At 43.5% G+C, this 15,158-nt stretch overlaps 1 protein-coding gene across 6 annotated transcripts in view; it reads right to left on the bottom strand.

The window, feature by feature from the left end:
* The window catches only part of LOC126052605 (protein FAM133-like), a 27,168-nt gene extending 12,010 nt beyond the window's left edge, over positions 1–15,158 (bottom strand). For 2 of the 6 annotated variants that reach the window (XR_007510098.1, XR_007510100.1), the window contains exons 1-7: positions 14,477–14,564; positions 13,847–13,918; positions 13,463–13,594; positions 9,700–9,752; positions 8,997–9,080; positions 8,669–8,761; positions 6,879–7,147 (exon numbers count right to left, since the gene is read on the bottom strand). Coding sequence is in view for 3 of the 6 variants with exons in the window: in XM_049833511.1 (XP_049689468.1) it covers positions 10,958–11,289; positions 13,463–13,594; positions 13,847–13,916 (534 nt within the window). In the remaining 3 variants the exon portion in view is untranslated. Of the gene's footprint in view, positions 1–8; positions 5,684–6,571; positions 7,148–8,668; positions 8,762–8,996; positions 9,081–9,699; positions 11,290–13,462; positions 13,595–13,846; positions 13,919–14,476; positions 14,565–15,017 lie in introns of those variants that run through there. The other 4 variants (XR_007510099.1, XM_049833512.1, XM_049833511.1 and 1 more) reach the window with 4 other exon arrangements.

The following is a 15,158-nucleotide window of genomic DNA, read 5'->3' as shown; positions in this document are numbered from 1 at the left end:
CTGTGAAATATAAAACAATTTTTTGTACTTGTTGTCTGTAATTAAAGATCTCCTGAAATATAATCTGTCCACATCTAGCCAAACACAACAGCTGTTTCACTGCCCTACCATGCACTGTGTATGTATCAAAGGAGGAAGGCAGGAATGGTAAAGGCACTTGATCTAAACAAAAAAAAGCCATCCTCTACAGGCTACAAACACAGCCACCTACGTTCTATCTTGATACCTCTACAAACAGATCCCAAGATTTAAAATGATAAATAACCAGGATTAAACTACTAGAAAGGTCTGAAATTCTCTGAAGCTAAGTGGTTTACAGATACAACCTTGAATTGAAGTCTTCATCAACATGTTTCCAAGCACGTCTCACATTAACCAGTATTGCCATGAAATGAGAAGATAAAGTGACAAAATTGATGCTTTGTCTCCAGATACTTGAGTCACTCCTGTTGATTCTGTACCTGATCCTGGGTACTAGAACATCTTAATATTAGCAGATGGCCCCAGATGGCTCAGGGCTCCCTGTGCTAAGCAGGGTACATGTAAAGCACGCATATGTTAAACAAAAGGAAGTAATTTTTTCCCCATATGAAGTATTACTGAAGTATGGAATGCATCGCTCGGTGGATTCTGGAGATCAGATGAGTGGTTCCAAAAGGGGACTACATGAGTTCAGAGGGTCAGTAAACCACAGTGGTCAGGATACAACCTACAGCACAGGGCTTAGGTCACTCCTTGCCAAAAGCTGTGGACAAGCAAATCTCTGTGTTGTTGCTTACACTACTTCCCCAAACATTGCTACAGGCCTCTCCCAGGAGGAAAACTATAGACAGCTAGGCCATTCTGGATGGCCATTCTGATATTCCAGTGTTGTGCTACACCTCCCTGATAAAGAACATTGCACTGTAGTTTTGCCCAAAAAGCATTCTGAGAAGCACTAGACTGCACAAGTCAAAGCCTTTTTGGTTGTGCCCCGCAACAGAGGAAGGGCTATTAAGCCTCCCTCAGTTCCACCCACCTGTGCCAGGCAGAGACATCATAATCTCAGCCCCTGCCTTTCCCTGGTACTGCCAACCATGCTGCGGGCTGTCAGCACAAGGGACCTCTTGTTCCCTTTGTATGATCAGACAAGCCATGTTTCAAGCTGGCTTACATCAGAAAGATACTGTGCTGGCTGTGAGAGTTGGGTCTCGGGGCCCAGGTCTCCTAATGACTACCATATATTTTCTGTGCAGTTGCTGCACAAATGTATTTTCAAACTGAGGGAAAATCTTTGCAGGATGAGATCTTAAACATGACAAAGGTGAGGAAAAGGGCTACAAGAAGCACTGAGTTATGTGATGATTTATGGTTATCTGTGTATATGGTACACTTCATAAAATTATAAATTCTTAGAGTCTTGGCTAGATAACCAGATTACAGCATCTCACTTCTGTATTTTAGTCACAATTACATTTTTCCTCTACCAAATTAATCTAATCTGACCCGGTAGTAGATACTGCAGAAGTGTGGGAAACAGCACATGTTTTCTACATAAGAGTATCTACTCTCAGAATGTAATTAGTTACACCTGTTCAGTGATCACAATGCCATATTCTCAGAGGCCTCTATTAGGTCACAGTCCATGTGCAGTACCTTTTCCAACCTTACTCTCTGCAGTGTCAGGCTGCCTAAAGCAACAGAATGCACCTAATTTAGTCTGAAGACTATTTAAATAACCAGATGTGGTATGAAGCAGTGACAGTGAAATACTCCTCAGGTGGGTTTTTCTTTTCCACTATATTCTGGCACTGGAGGTCTGAAAATATTTCAGAGATGGAGAAGAGCAGGGTGCAGTTTCTGAAGAACTCAGCAGCCCCAGGTAGGGATGGTGCAAGAACACCTGGTCCTTCCAGGTCCCTACTGGCTCTCAGCAACTTGCTCCTGTTGCATTCAACTACTTAGAAGTTAAAGGCTTCCAGCTGAAGCACCAGCAGGAGAGACTATTGTCTGTCCACAGCACAGGCAGGAGCAAGAAATGAACAAAGACTGGACTAAATTCGCAGGACAGCAGTAACAAATGTTCCCCATAATCAACACATAATTAGGTCTTTGCAGACTAATTATAGGGTTTCAGAATAAGAAAGTGCAAAGCCAATGTCCAAAGGTAAAAAAAAAAAAATAAAAAAAAAATTAGATTTCCATGACCATCCAGCTGGACAGCAATGCCACCTGCCGGCAGATTTCCCAGCAATGATTAACCAGGAAACGGGCAGCAGCTTTGTAACCAGGCCTCTCCTGACAAATAGATTCATTCCTCACACTACCTTTCTCTCACACCACTGTCACCCAGAGAACAGCTCATGAATGGAGAGCAAAATGAACACAACTGATGTTAGCTGTAGTGTTTAGCACCTTATTGGAAGATGGCACCAGTGGCCAGCATGCTGGTATCAGAAGAGTTGTCATCTTCAACATTGTGCCTCTGTGATTGATGTACACTTGTCAGACTGGATGTTAATGACATTCTTCACACTGCTTAAAAGGCTCAAAACATGGTTCCTTAGACCAATTTAAGACGAAAATTGAACAGGCAGGAAAAAAATAACCTGTTGTCAACAGCCAGATAAATCATGATCTCTGCACTGGACAGTAATTCTGATGATTTGTTTTGTCCAGAGATGGAACCAGAAGGCTGGGTGTTTGCCAATAATTTTAAGCAGCAGCTCCTCAAAAGCTTATCACCTTACAGCTTCAAATACAACTAAGTAGCAGACTGGAGGATTTTCAGGTGTGCCCAGGACCTCACATCCTTCAGGAGGACCTGCTATCACTTAAAATCCAGCCATTTCATGGAGGGCCCAAATGAAAGTGGAGCTCCCAACCTTGAGAGCTGAGCAATAACTTTGGAAACTTGTTTCTAAATATGCACAGCAGACAACAAAGAGTATGTTTAACTCATACAACAAAGCATATCAGAGCTCCATCCAGTGGTCAAGGTTCCCACCGCACCTCACCAGGGCAGGTTCAGCAGGTGACCCCAGGGCAAGTTACTTCAGCCTTTCTGACCTCTGCTTTTCCCCTGCATATAAAGCTTACTCAGTTTTCCCCACTGCAGAGGATGACTGGGAAGCTCATATACTCCTGCAGCATGAAACATCCAAGTACACCAAAACAGCACAACTTCCCTAAGTTTAACCATACTAAATATCAAACAGGTATCAAAATTGCAGGCCCTGCTCAGCACTGCAGGATGATACATCTTACTTCAATGGAGGCAAGTACTTCCAATACAAAGTGGTATTCTCATGTATTTTCTCACCTTGATCTCTTGTACATTTTTGCATGGGCAAAGGACTCAAGTTCAGGCAAATCATAAAGGAAATGAGTAACAAAGAATTGTATTGCCCATAAGAACTAGCTGAATCACTTAATTACTTGCATCAACCGTTCTTTCATGTTTGGGTTTTTGCCGGTTTTCCCCACATAAGAAAAGAAACGTATGTAACTGTGCTCCATCGCCTTCTGATAACTTTTGCGGATACAACTTAACAGTTGTATCACTTGTGGAGAGATCTTTAGAAATACCTGGTTCCCTTCCGGCTTCATGACAATTACTCACTAGATCCAGGAGGTCCAAATGAGCACCCTCCACCATGGGATCAATGAAAACCACGCAGCCATTTTACATTTATGCCTGCTTAACTACAGCACTCAAGTGGGAGGTAGGACTAGTGTGGTAGCAAGGGTTTAAAGAGCAACAGACACAAATCCCAAGGGACCAAGTCTTACCAATTCTGCTGCTTACGGCACAATTTTTGTAAATGGGATAGAATACTTAGAAAGAACAGTGCCAAGGAAGATGGGCATGGTGGCAGCAGCTCAGAGAATGTATCTTTCCTCTCCTTCCCACGTCAGTGACTTCTGTTTCTGGAATTTCTGTTCTTAAAAAAATTCAGTTGAATTCTGCATGATTGCCAGAATGGAAAATGGTGCAGGGGCACAGGAAGTGAGTGTGATATGGAAGACTGTCACACACACACACAAAAAAGTAGGTTTCACATCTGAGAGACTTCTATTATTCAGCATTTTAGCAAGAATCTCAACTTGTCCAGCCAGGTAGGCTTCTGCAGCACCTTCCTTATCACCTGACCTCTGCCCCATTCCATGACTTCTGACAGAAGCAGTCTCCATCTATCCCTACCTCATACCTCTTCTATTGTTCTATTGTACCAGCCTTCATCTTCCCCCACGATATGCACTTTTTTGAGACCTGGTAGCAAGGCTCTCTATCAGCCATTTGCATATCAGGTCAACATCCCACGCCACTTCACAGTTCCCTCATGCAAATTTCTCCATTTGTATTTCATCACATTCCTCTACATCTCTTACCTTACTGTCATAACCTTCACATCTGGTTCAGTCTTTGGTTCTGCTGCCACAACAGTAATCTGAAGCAGTATTAAGCAGCTATGCTTTAGTCAAAAGGTCAACAAAATTAACTTCTTTCCTCAGGCAGCAAGGCACGAACAATTATTCTGGCTATATGGGTCTGTGCTCACTAGGGAGACTGGAATCTGTTGGCCAGCTCCAAACAGCAGCCTCAAAGATACTCAGTCCCAAAAAGATGCACATGATCTCAGTGCCTGTGGGAAAAGATGGGGGAGGGAAGGATGCAACATGAATGCAAACCTCTTTAGAAATCCAAGAATCTACACGGAGATGGGTAAGAAAGAAAAGGAGGCTTATAAAAGCAGAAACTGCTGGAAAGTTTCAGACAGCACTTATAACTGACTGGGCAAGAGAGAATAAAAAACTGAATCACTGCCACAGAACTTAAGCAGCTTGGCTTTCTAAAAGAAATGATAGCTTAGAAGTAAATGCTGGCATAGAAATACTTTAAAGCGCCACCAAAGCATATCCAGCATGTCAATACTGAACAGGAAAAGCTCCTCTGTCCTGAAACAATAACAACAAAGTTTTCTTTTATTTTTTTTTCTTTTTTAAAAAGTGGTCTGACTCATTTTTGTACAGAGTTGGCAACTACCAAAACCCTAAAAGAGGAACAGACGACATCATATTACTAAAGGTCCTTGGCCTTTTCCATACTAGCATGGAACAGGGAAGGAGTTTTTACGATCTTGACCGATCTTGAAGGCGGCAGCAAAAAGCAGATTATTTCAATTAAGTCTGAACCTTCCAACCAACACAGTTCTTTACAAGTGTGATCTCCGAGTTTCCCATTCCTACTTGCTTTCTATCTTCCAAATTTCTACCTTTTTTTTTCCCCCACTAAATTTTCAGGAAATGATGCTATCTTTACGTAAACTATAACCCAGGGAATGGCAAGGACATTAGTATCTCCCTAAGAGCATGTTTGGGATTAACCTTGTTAAGAGAAGTCCAGAGATAAAAGCTGCTTATCTGCACAAGAAGCTTTGGCATCGCTAGCTATAAGATAACCAAAGTAGCATAAATCAAAGCATGATCCCCATGAAAAAAAGAAAGGAGGAGGGTTTTTTTGTTTGTTTGTTTTTTCTCCTACTGACATTTCAGAACAGTGCTTCCAAAAAAAAGCATCCATCACCAAGTTAGAAGCCAAGTCAACTCCAGTTCTTACCTATGTGTTTTCATGTTTTATGTTCATAAGGATGTAAGGACCTGCTCTTCTTGATCAGGCTTTAGTCTCTAAAGAGTTGCATCTCTGCAACAATTGCAAAATGTTTCACAAGAAAAAAAAACTAGGGAAAAGACAGGATTCTAGCATCTTCACAAAGTTTCATACATCAAAACAGTTTTTAAATTATCCCTTGAGCAACAGTACAAATCTTCAGATTTACTTAAAATACCGTGGCAGACACAGATGTAAAGAGTTTTCAATTTGTTTGCTCTTTAATGAACTCCCCACACTCTTGACCACTGTACATCTGATACTCTTTTCAAAGTCAACTTCCCTTGACTCCTTTATCCAGGTATTCCTAAATTGTGGTTCCCAAGGAGTGCTTGCTACACAAGGGATTCAAGTGGAATTCCTACATCAGAGTTAGGTACACAGGGGCCTGCTGGGTAATAGAAGGTCAAGGCTCTGGAAGGAAGTGAGCAAGCACTGAGTAAACTACCACAGCTAACACACACACACAAGTTATGCTGGGGTCCAGCTGCATATCCAGACCTGTCTCATCTCACGGCAGACTGTCAACATACCTGGAGGGTCACTGTCACTGCCTGCCTCAGCATCATTCCTACAGCTCTTTCTCCTTCCATTAGACTAAGATATGTGTATGTGTCTTGCCACATTTCAGAGAGGGGAAGATTTGGTACACAGCTCACAGGATCAGAAAGGCAGGCCAGAACTCCAGAATTTTAGGTCTAGGAACTGCAACTCCAGATGTGGGGGGTAAACTATTGTGAGCTGCCTTTGAACAGCTGATCCAAATAAATAAACACACCAGAGACCTTTCCTGCTTCTATTTTAGGATAAAAATCATTCAGCTACCACTGTTGCTCTAGAGTATTTTACCCTGGTGAGAGAGCAATAAACCATCCAGAGAAAGATCATATCTCATACTCTGAAAGAAAATAATGTATTAGCGAATGTCAAAAAATCATTTATGTAAAAGCATGTTCTATTTACAAAGGTCAACTTGCTCTTTAGGACAAGTAAAACCACTACTGGAAAAAATATACATATAGAAACGCCTCATCTTTCAAATAGACATTTACAAATACTCTGCTTTGCTTAAACTACTAGAAACATTAAGACATTTGAAATCAAGAGTGCGTTCTGCATGCAGTTAGGATAGAAATTTCATTATTGGACTTCAGTGTGTCATTTCTTATCATTGTCAACAACACACACTCTTATAGGCTCTTCTAAAACACCACAGCCTGGCTATTACCTTAGGATCTCAAAAGGAGGACATGGATCTTCATTAACAAGTTATCAGTTACTCTTCATTTTGCCATTAAAAAAGGACATCCTGATTGTCTTCTCAGCAGGAGAGTCTGGTCTTGTCAAACTTGATGTCCTTTTCCCTGAGTTTCCCTTTAGTGTTTTGCTAGGCATGATGATAGTTGGCTTCGTATATTTACAAGTCCTTGGTCAGCACTCTTCCCATTATAAGGCAGAGTTCAGAAATTCAAGGAGTTCTGCACGATTCCGGTCTCTCTGTAGAGCAGAAAAGCAGAAGCAGTGGTTTAACAGACCTGTACTCAGTGGACCAAGGCTGCATAACCCTGCTTTCTGTGGGGCTTTCAACATCTCAGGCTGCATAACCCTGCTTTCTGTGGGGCTTTCACATCTCAGCATGCTGCACAACAAACACTACCACAAACAGCTGGATATGACTAGCAACCAGTTAGGTGTGAGTGCCTGGAGGAAGTGCAAGGCAATGGGTAATCAGGAGAGATGCTATAGGAGACAAGCTGTCGCTGTCGCTATTTCATGATACATTTTCTAAGTGGCTCCCCATGGAGGCTCCATTGGGCTGTCATCACGTAGCTCGTAGCCTGCTCAGGAGGGAACTCTCAAGCAGAACAGATGCAATTCTCTGGTGTCTGAGGCAACTTCCACTGTACAAACAGCAAGTCTTGTGCTTTGGGAAGTATCATTTTTTTTTCTATGCATAAGCAGCAGCTGGCAGCATAACAGAAAGGGAACCATGAATTTAGGTTCTCTCTTTACATAAGAGATGGCCCAAAGTCAGAACGCTTGTTTCCAGTATTTTTAAAAATCACAATTTATAAAACAATCATTGAATCTTAAACTGTTGTGAAGAATGGATGTTGTTCAATTCAGCATGTTCATGACAGTGGACACCAATCAAAAAAGGACCAACATCAAATATTGTAACAAGCAGGTTAATGGGATAAGACTAGCAAGCATTCAGCATCATTTAACACAAACTTCAGTTCCAGAAAGAAGATAATGTATTTTTGACCAAATTTAACTTGGAATGCTCAGGTGTGCTTTGGTAGCTATAGAATGAACTGTTACAGCTGAATCAGAATCTGCCAAACTGGATACCTCAGCAAAGTAACACTTTTAATGCGTACTGACTACTACCAGAAGCCCTCTGCAGATCGCTCTAAGGTGTGCAAACTGCTGAAAAGAGTGAACATATTATTTAAGTGCTGAGCCCAAACACCCATAGCAATAGCACAAAATGCTATTCATAGTATCTATTTCTCTAGGTATCTCAGCAAAAACATTTGACTGCTTTGAGAGAATGCATGAGCATGTGGTCCTAATACTATTACCATCTCTTTTTAATTCCTCTCTAAATAATGCCTAGTCTCACATGCATTAGAAAAACACAGTAAAGCAGCAATTACCACAATTGATCACAAGAGACTGGAAGAAGATGAGGACAATTAAACAGTGCAAATTAAATCAACAGAGAAAGCCATGGATCAGCTGAACATTGTGGACTGAAATTCTAAGAACCTGCACAAGCATCCTTTGGTTTATCCACTCATGCCTGAGCATTCCAAGCCCACTCATAACACAAAACCTGCCAAAAGAACGAATTAAAATTTCTCAGATGGCATCACAGCCACATTAAAAGCTACAATCAATTTACAACACCTAACTGTAAGATCTACTCTTCTACAAAAAGACTACTGTTCAAAAAATATTAAAAGATACAGTATTGTCCCTTAGGGATATATAGACTATTTTAACTCTTACCTCTTTATCCTTCTTAGTCTTCTTTATTTTCATCTTAATTTTCTTTCCAGTTATCATGCTGTAGTTTTCATTCTTCTTTTTGTTTTTAAAGAACTAAAATGAGATCACACATTAGAAAGACTTAAGCTTTGCTTTATTTTGTAATGTTACAAATCTTAAATAAAATTACAGACAATAATCTTTTATACTTCCTAACTGGCCAGAACAATAGAGATAAGTTTCTATTTGCTGAGGACAAAACTAGTGGTGGTATAAACATTTTCACGACAAGACAGATTAAGTGTTTGGATGAGAAATATAACGGGACTTCAGACTCACACAAGCATACCTTGGAAAGCTGGACAGGTCCCGTTTTCTCTTTCTTTTTCTTCTTTTCTTTCTTTTTCTTCATTTTGTTCTCTTTTTTCCTTTTCTACAAGTATAAGACATATACTCTAATGCTTACAGACTCACAAGGGCAAAAAAAGGAAACTCACAAGTAGCTCTTAACATCCTGTCTAGTCAAGACAGCCACTACTGAACAGGTACTATCTGAAGTACACAGAAAGTAATGCAGCAGGGTTAGCAACCCTTGAGATCATGAGAAACAGAAATGGCCTGATCCCTCATTATCTCTCTTTTAATGTAACCCCAATACATAAGAATCACTGAACAGAAGGTCCTAATAAAACAAAAAAGAAAAATCACAACTGCAAGTATCTACCACTCTCTCTCTGACTATAAATAGTTTCTTCTAACAGAAATACTATAAAGTTATCAAGACTCCCCACTTCCCTTTTCTTCAGAGACGACTCTAAATTCTAGCTGGACCAGCAATGACTGGCAAAAGGAACCTTTAAATTATTTCTCCTTTAGTATACAGTCCAGTACATGCCAACCTGTCAGCTCACCTGCTGTAACCCTAAAAGCGTGATTCAGATTTACATAGCCACAGACAAAAGCATGACATCTTACATGACATTGAAGGTTATCAAAATACGAACAACTATTTTCTGTTTGTTAACTACTTATTTCTCTTAGTAAATGTTTACCTTTTTGTTGTGTTTTTCTTTTTTCTTTTTCTTTGATTTAGACTTAGGAGAATCTAAAAAAAACCCCAAAACAAACCCCTGTAAGTTTAGTATTCTGAAAGAGGCATTTGGTTTTACAGGTGAGGCATACAGAAATGTAAACCATAAGAAGAAAATGCTTTAATTCAGCTAGATATATTAAGGCTGGTTGAAACTAACCCTGAGAAAAGCAACACATTAACTTACTGCCACTTACTGGTCTAACATGGAAACTGAAAATACCTGATTTACTCAGTGATTACTTATACCAATATATTACATTAACAGAGGCAATATTTCTCTCTTCTTTGCAATCTGTTGAGCACAGCTGCAGAAATACCCGTTTTATAGCCAGGGATCCTGACTCACAAAGAAAGCAACAAAAAGTACTGTTGGGGCTGACAAACCACTGAAAATATTATCACTGTTCAAGGCAAATGAAAAACTTTTCGTACCTACTCAGCTCACCTTCCAACTTCAAGGTTTTTTAGTAAATTTTGTAAAGCAGAAACTCACAAGTTCTATAAGTCAATCATGGATTTTAAAGATTACACTGTGACTGGTATGTGAGGAAGTTGATTTTGAAGCACCAGCTTTGACTATGGGACTGTAAACCTAGAGAGACTGTGAAACAGCTTACTAGTCTTCCAACAGACTGCCTTCAAGCTATCACCTCTGCAGCTTCTTTACAATAAATTCCAAGCAAAAGATAATGTAACAGGAATATACCAGAGCACAGCCAGACTCAAAAGTGAGGAAAAAAAAGTTAAGGCTACCCAAGCAATCTTCTTGTGGCCTCCTAATGACAAATGCAGCATAAGCACATCAGAAGCAAGTATAAAAACGATAATTCTATCACAACATTCAGTCTCCTGGTAACAATGGACTGGACTAAGCACCCACAGGGGATGGTATACCTGGCCAGAGGGCTCTTACAAATGTTTGGCGACATCAGAAAAGGGGTACATTCAAGAACACTGGGTCTTCTTCCAGACTCTGAAAATCAGTACGCTATGATGAACAGACACTTGCCCAGTTTTATTCCTTTGCCCACATCTCCTTCAGACTCAGTTTTTACCTCCCACCATCCTAGCCATGGTTCTCGTGACCACAAACCCTAGAAGAACTTCTCTAGACTTCTGCACTGAACTGTTGACTTCCTAGGCTAAGCCAGGCCACCTTTTCCTCCTGTTCACTCTTTCTGAGTTGCCATCCCTCACCATCTGGCCTCCTCACTAGCTCAATCCATTTCCATACTCAGCCACCCTACCTCCCTAGTTCTAGTACTGCTTTGCCTGCTTGTCTCCTGCCTGAGAGGAACCCCCTTCCCAGCTCCACGTAACCAGCTGCATTCCCAGATTCTATATCCCGATGTCTCTCTTTCCACAGCAAAGTGTGTCCTTTCTGCATTCAAGTTAGCTTCGTTTTCCATATAACCTATGTTACCAGCAATGTTGGAGAAGGTAGGTGGGGCATACAGTTCAAGAGAGCAGAAGACAGTTTCCCCCACTCTCGTCTTGGTTTTCCCAGCCACTGTCCAGTGTCTAACAGCCAGAGTTACAGCTGCACCCACTAAATAAGAAAAGAGAAACACAGACAAAAAAATGCCAGAAGAACTCTCCATTTTGCTATCCCAAGGAACGTTAACTCCACTCCTGCTATACACAACACATGAGACTGGGGCAACCTTCGTCATTCAAGGTCTTCAACTGCAGGTTAGGCAAGCTATTCCACTCTTCTGCTGTTAGAATGTATTTTTACTAGATTGAATTCTAAGCCCTCCTGTTGCAATTTTAGGTCATTATTCCTTGCTCTGAAAGTCACAGAACTATTTTCCAGTCCTTCTCCATAGTGGCAACTACCTACACCTATATATCTGTCTTAGCTAAATTACCTCGTGTCTTTTCTTCTCTAGGTGGAATAAGTAGAGTTGTTTAAACATGGTGTCGCGGTTTAACCCCAGCCAGCAACTAAGCACCATGCAGCTGCTCACTTGCACCCCCGCCCACTCCCCCCCAGTGGGATGGTGGACAAAATTAGGAAAAGGAGCAAAACCCGTGGGCTGAGATAAGAACGGTTTAATAGAACAGACAAGAAGAAACTAATAATAACACTAATAAAATGACAACAGCAATAATGAAAGGATTGGAATGTACAAATGATGCGCAGTGCAATTGCTCACCACCCGCTGACTGACACCCAGCTAGTCCCTGAGCGGCGATTCCCTGCCCCCACTTCCCAGTTCCTATAGTAGATGGGACGTCCCATGGTATGGAATACCCTCTTGGCCAGTTTGGGTCAGGTGCCCTGGCTGTGCCCTGTGCCAACTTCTTGTGCCCCTCCAGCTTTCTTGCTGGCTGGGGATGAGAAGCTGAAAAATCCTGGCCTTTAGTCTAAACACTACTTAGCAACAACTGAAAACATCCGTGTTATCAACATTCTTCGCATACTAAACTCAGAACATAGCACTGTACCAGCTACTAGGAAGACAGTTAACTCTATCCCAGCTGAAACCAGGACACATGGCCTTGTAGGACATTTTTGCTAGATCATCTGCTCTCCCCTGTGAACGGAAAAACTTAGGGAATTTTTAGCTGTAAAGTTTTAGCAAATCTATGAGACTGACAACTTAAGCCTAATTCAAAATGACTTTTTTCCTCAGATACATGTTTCTTGACATCCCTCCAAAAGATGAACCAAAGAGCATGCCAAGCATGTTCACACAGTCAGTGTCTGACATGACATTTTAATTGTTTTCAGAAGTTGTAGAGTGTATCAGATGGGATAAAATTCATTCAAGAAGAAAGGAAGACACCTTCCCCCCAACAAATGTGCAAGTTCATATATTTGAGTATTTTCAGAATATATTTATGGCAGATACATTAATCAAGCCACTGAAGTATGAGAACAAGTAATATTTCCATACAGATGTAAATCTGCTTCAAGAGAAGCAGAACTAAGTCTCTGTTAAACTGTGGAATACACAGTCACAAATATAAGTCACTTCCCAATCATAGTAAAAAAAGATAAAATACAGTTCAGTGTTTAGCCTGACACATTTTATTAAAAAATGGCAATCTGGTCACATTACCTGCAGTGATACCAAATATTTTGATACAGAATATCAAAACAATGCAGTCTTGATATAATCAGCAATACATTCCCCTCGAGGTCACAAGTTATACCCACAGAAAAAATATGCCCTGTCTCCCAGATAGTATCTACCCCAATTCCTCTAAGTAAGCAGCAGCTTAGTATGGGAAGTCTTAATCCTGCAATGTTTGCATACGTGTTCCCATTGAACGTGGTCACTGATATTAATAAACTTCACGTGAATCCTCACAGTTAAATGCTTGAAATGTTAAGACCAAAGTAAGACTAAATCAAACACCCCAACTCTGATCTAGATAGATGGGTGAAGTGGAACAAGGTCTGTTTTCCTTATACATTCTAAACACGGCATTTTAAATATATACAGCATATTGTTACAAAGTAACATTTCTTCAAATGGCAGTTTCTATTTTGAAGTTATTTAAATTAACACAGGAACACTGCATATTGTGCATAAAGAGGTACCTTAACACAGCAACAGGAAAGTGTTGAGAGAAACGCTCTGAACATGCAGTACTGGTATGCCACACAGTCCTTTTGTGGTGGTTTAGCTACCTTTAAAATAAGCTTTAAATGTTTCCAGGAGCGCTATCAGAACTGGTAAACATCATGAGTACGCACGGAGGTAGCTTACCTCTGCTACTTGAAGACGACGACCTTGATGATGAGCGTGATGAGGAAGAAGGGGATGCAGCGCTAGAAGACGATGTGGATGAAATGGATGATGATCTGCTTCTACTGCGTTTTCGTTTCCTTTTTTCTTTTCCTTAGGATAACACAAGGCAACAGTGACAAGCATGCTAGTAACTACTGTCTACAAAAATAACTCTTCACAGAACTCAAGCACAACGAACACCTATTTTGAGGGGCTGGTGGTTTTTTCCCCCACTCTTCCAGTGCACCATGGTCTACTGCCAATAGCAAGCAACAATGCTCAACACCAGGGTCAAAGGTGGTAACTGATGTAAAGGATAACATGCGCGACACCATAGCATGGAAAGAGATTAGCAGCGCCTACCTCGGACTTTCAGCTCTCCTTGTGAGGTTGCACAGAGCGTCCTATTTTTTTCGTCCTTCCCGTCATCCATATCTAGTGAGAGTCAAAAGTACGTTCAATAACATCATTTCCAAAAGACTTTGGGGGGAAGGAAGAGCAGTGCAGAAACCGAGAAAACCAGCGAGCACTTCTAAGGGCACTCCTATCAAACCGCATCAGGCTACGGCGAAGCGCAAGCTTAGGCTCTCGTCCTCTTGCGTCAGGAATCCGAGGCCAAAACCCCGCTCCTGTGCCATCTTCGACGACCCGGCCGTTAGCACGGACGCAGGATTTTGGGCCGCGGCCCCACGGCAGGCTCCGGGTGGATCAGAGGGCCCCGCCGAGGCCGGCCGCGGAGGAGGCCCCCGGGGCTGCGCAGCCGCCGGGGGAGCCCCGACCTGCCCCGCACCCGCCGCCCCGGCACTCACCCGCCCGCTCACGACCGCACACAGCCCCGCCGACCCGGGAGGGGCCCTCCCCCGCCAGCCGGCACACGGGCGCCTAGGGGCCGCGCCGCCATTTCCCGGGCGAAGATCGGCTCTCGGCTCCCGGCTCCGGCTCCCGCGGCCGGGCCCCGGCCCGGCTGCTGGCAGGACCCCCTGCCCGACCCACCCGGGGAGGAGACCGGCCGCTGACCGCTCCGGCTGCCTCCCCGCCGACGCGCTTACCAAGGGGCGGACCGGGCCCCGCCGCGCTCCGGCCGGCGCCCCGGAAATGCCGGCGCCGCCCGCCGCCGCTTCCTGTGCGGGGAGGGGGGGGGCGGCGGCGGCGGCGGCGGAGGGGCGGCTGGCCGGGCCTCAGGCCCTGCTCGGCCGGCACCTCGCCTCGGGGCTGAGGGCTTCCAGGGGCCGAGGCGCCTCTGCCCCCCCGCCTTCCCCGCGCTCGGGTGGGCGCCTCGGGCGAGGGCGTCACACCGCGCGGCCAGGCAAAGGGCCCTGCCAGCCGCAGAGGGCCCCTGCCAGCCCGAAGCCCGGGGGCTCCTGCAGGGTGCTGCCGCCTTGGCCAGGCGCCTCTTGCAAGGGGGGCCGCAAGCCCAACCTGACACGCGCTGGAGCCCCTTCCCGGGCCGCGGGCTGAGCCGAGCTTAAACGGGTGTCGTGAAGCCTTTGCTGCACCTCGCCTGCAACTGAAACAAGGGACTTATTCCACGTACCTGTTCAAAAAATGAAGGGCTCCTGCCGCAGGAACCTGTCCGGAACAAGGCTCCTTCGTGCTTCGCAGGATCTGCAGGGCCTCCCACCGCACCGCCCACCTTGCCTGGCCAGCGTGGGCCATCGCCTTTGCTCGGTGCCCT

Source organism: Accipiter gentilis, chromosome 30 (assembly GCF_929443795.1).
Source record: "Accipiter gentilis chromosome 30, bAccGen1.1, whole genome shotgun sequence".
NCBI classification, from domain to species: domain Eukaryota; kingdom Metazoa; phylum Chordata; class Aves; order Accipitriformes; family Accipitridae; genus Astur; species Astur gentilis.
The sequence above is the reverse complement of the archived record's forward strand: the minus strand, read 5'-3'. Positions and strand labels throughout refer to the sequence as shown.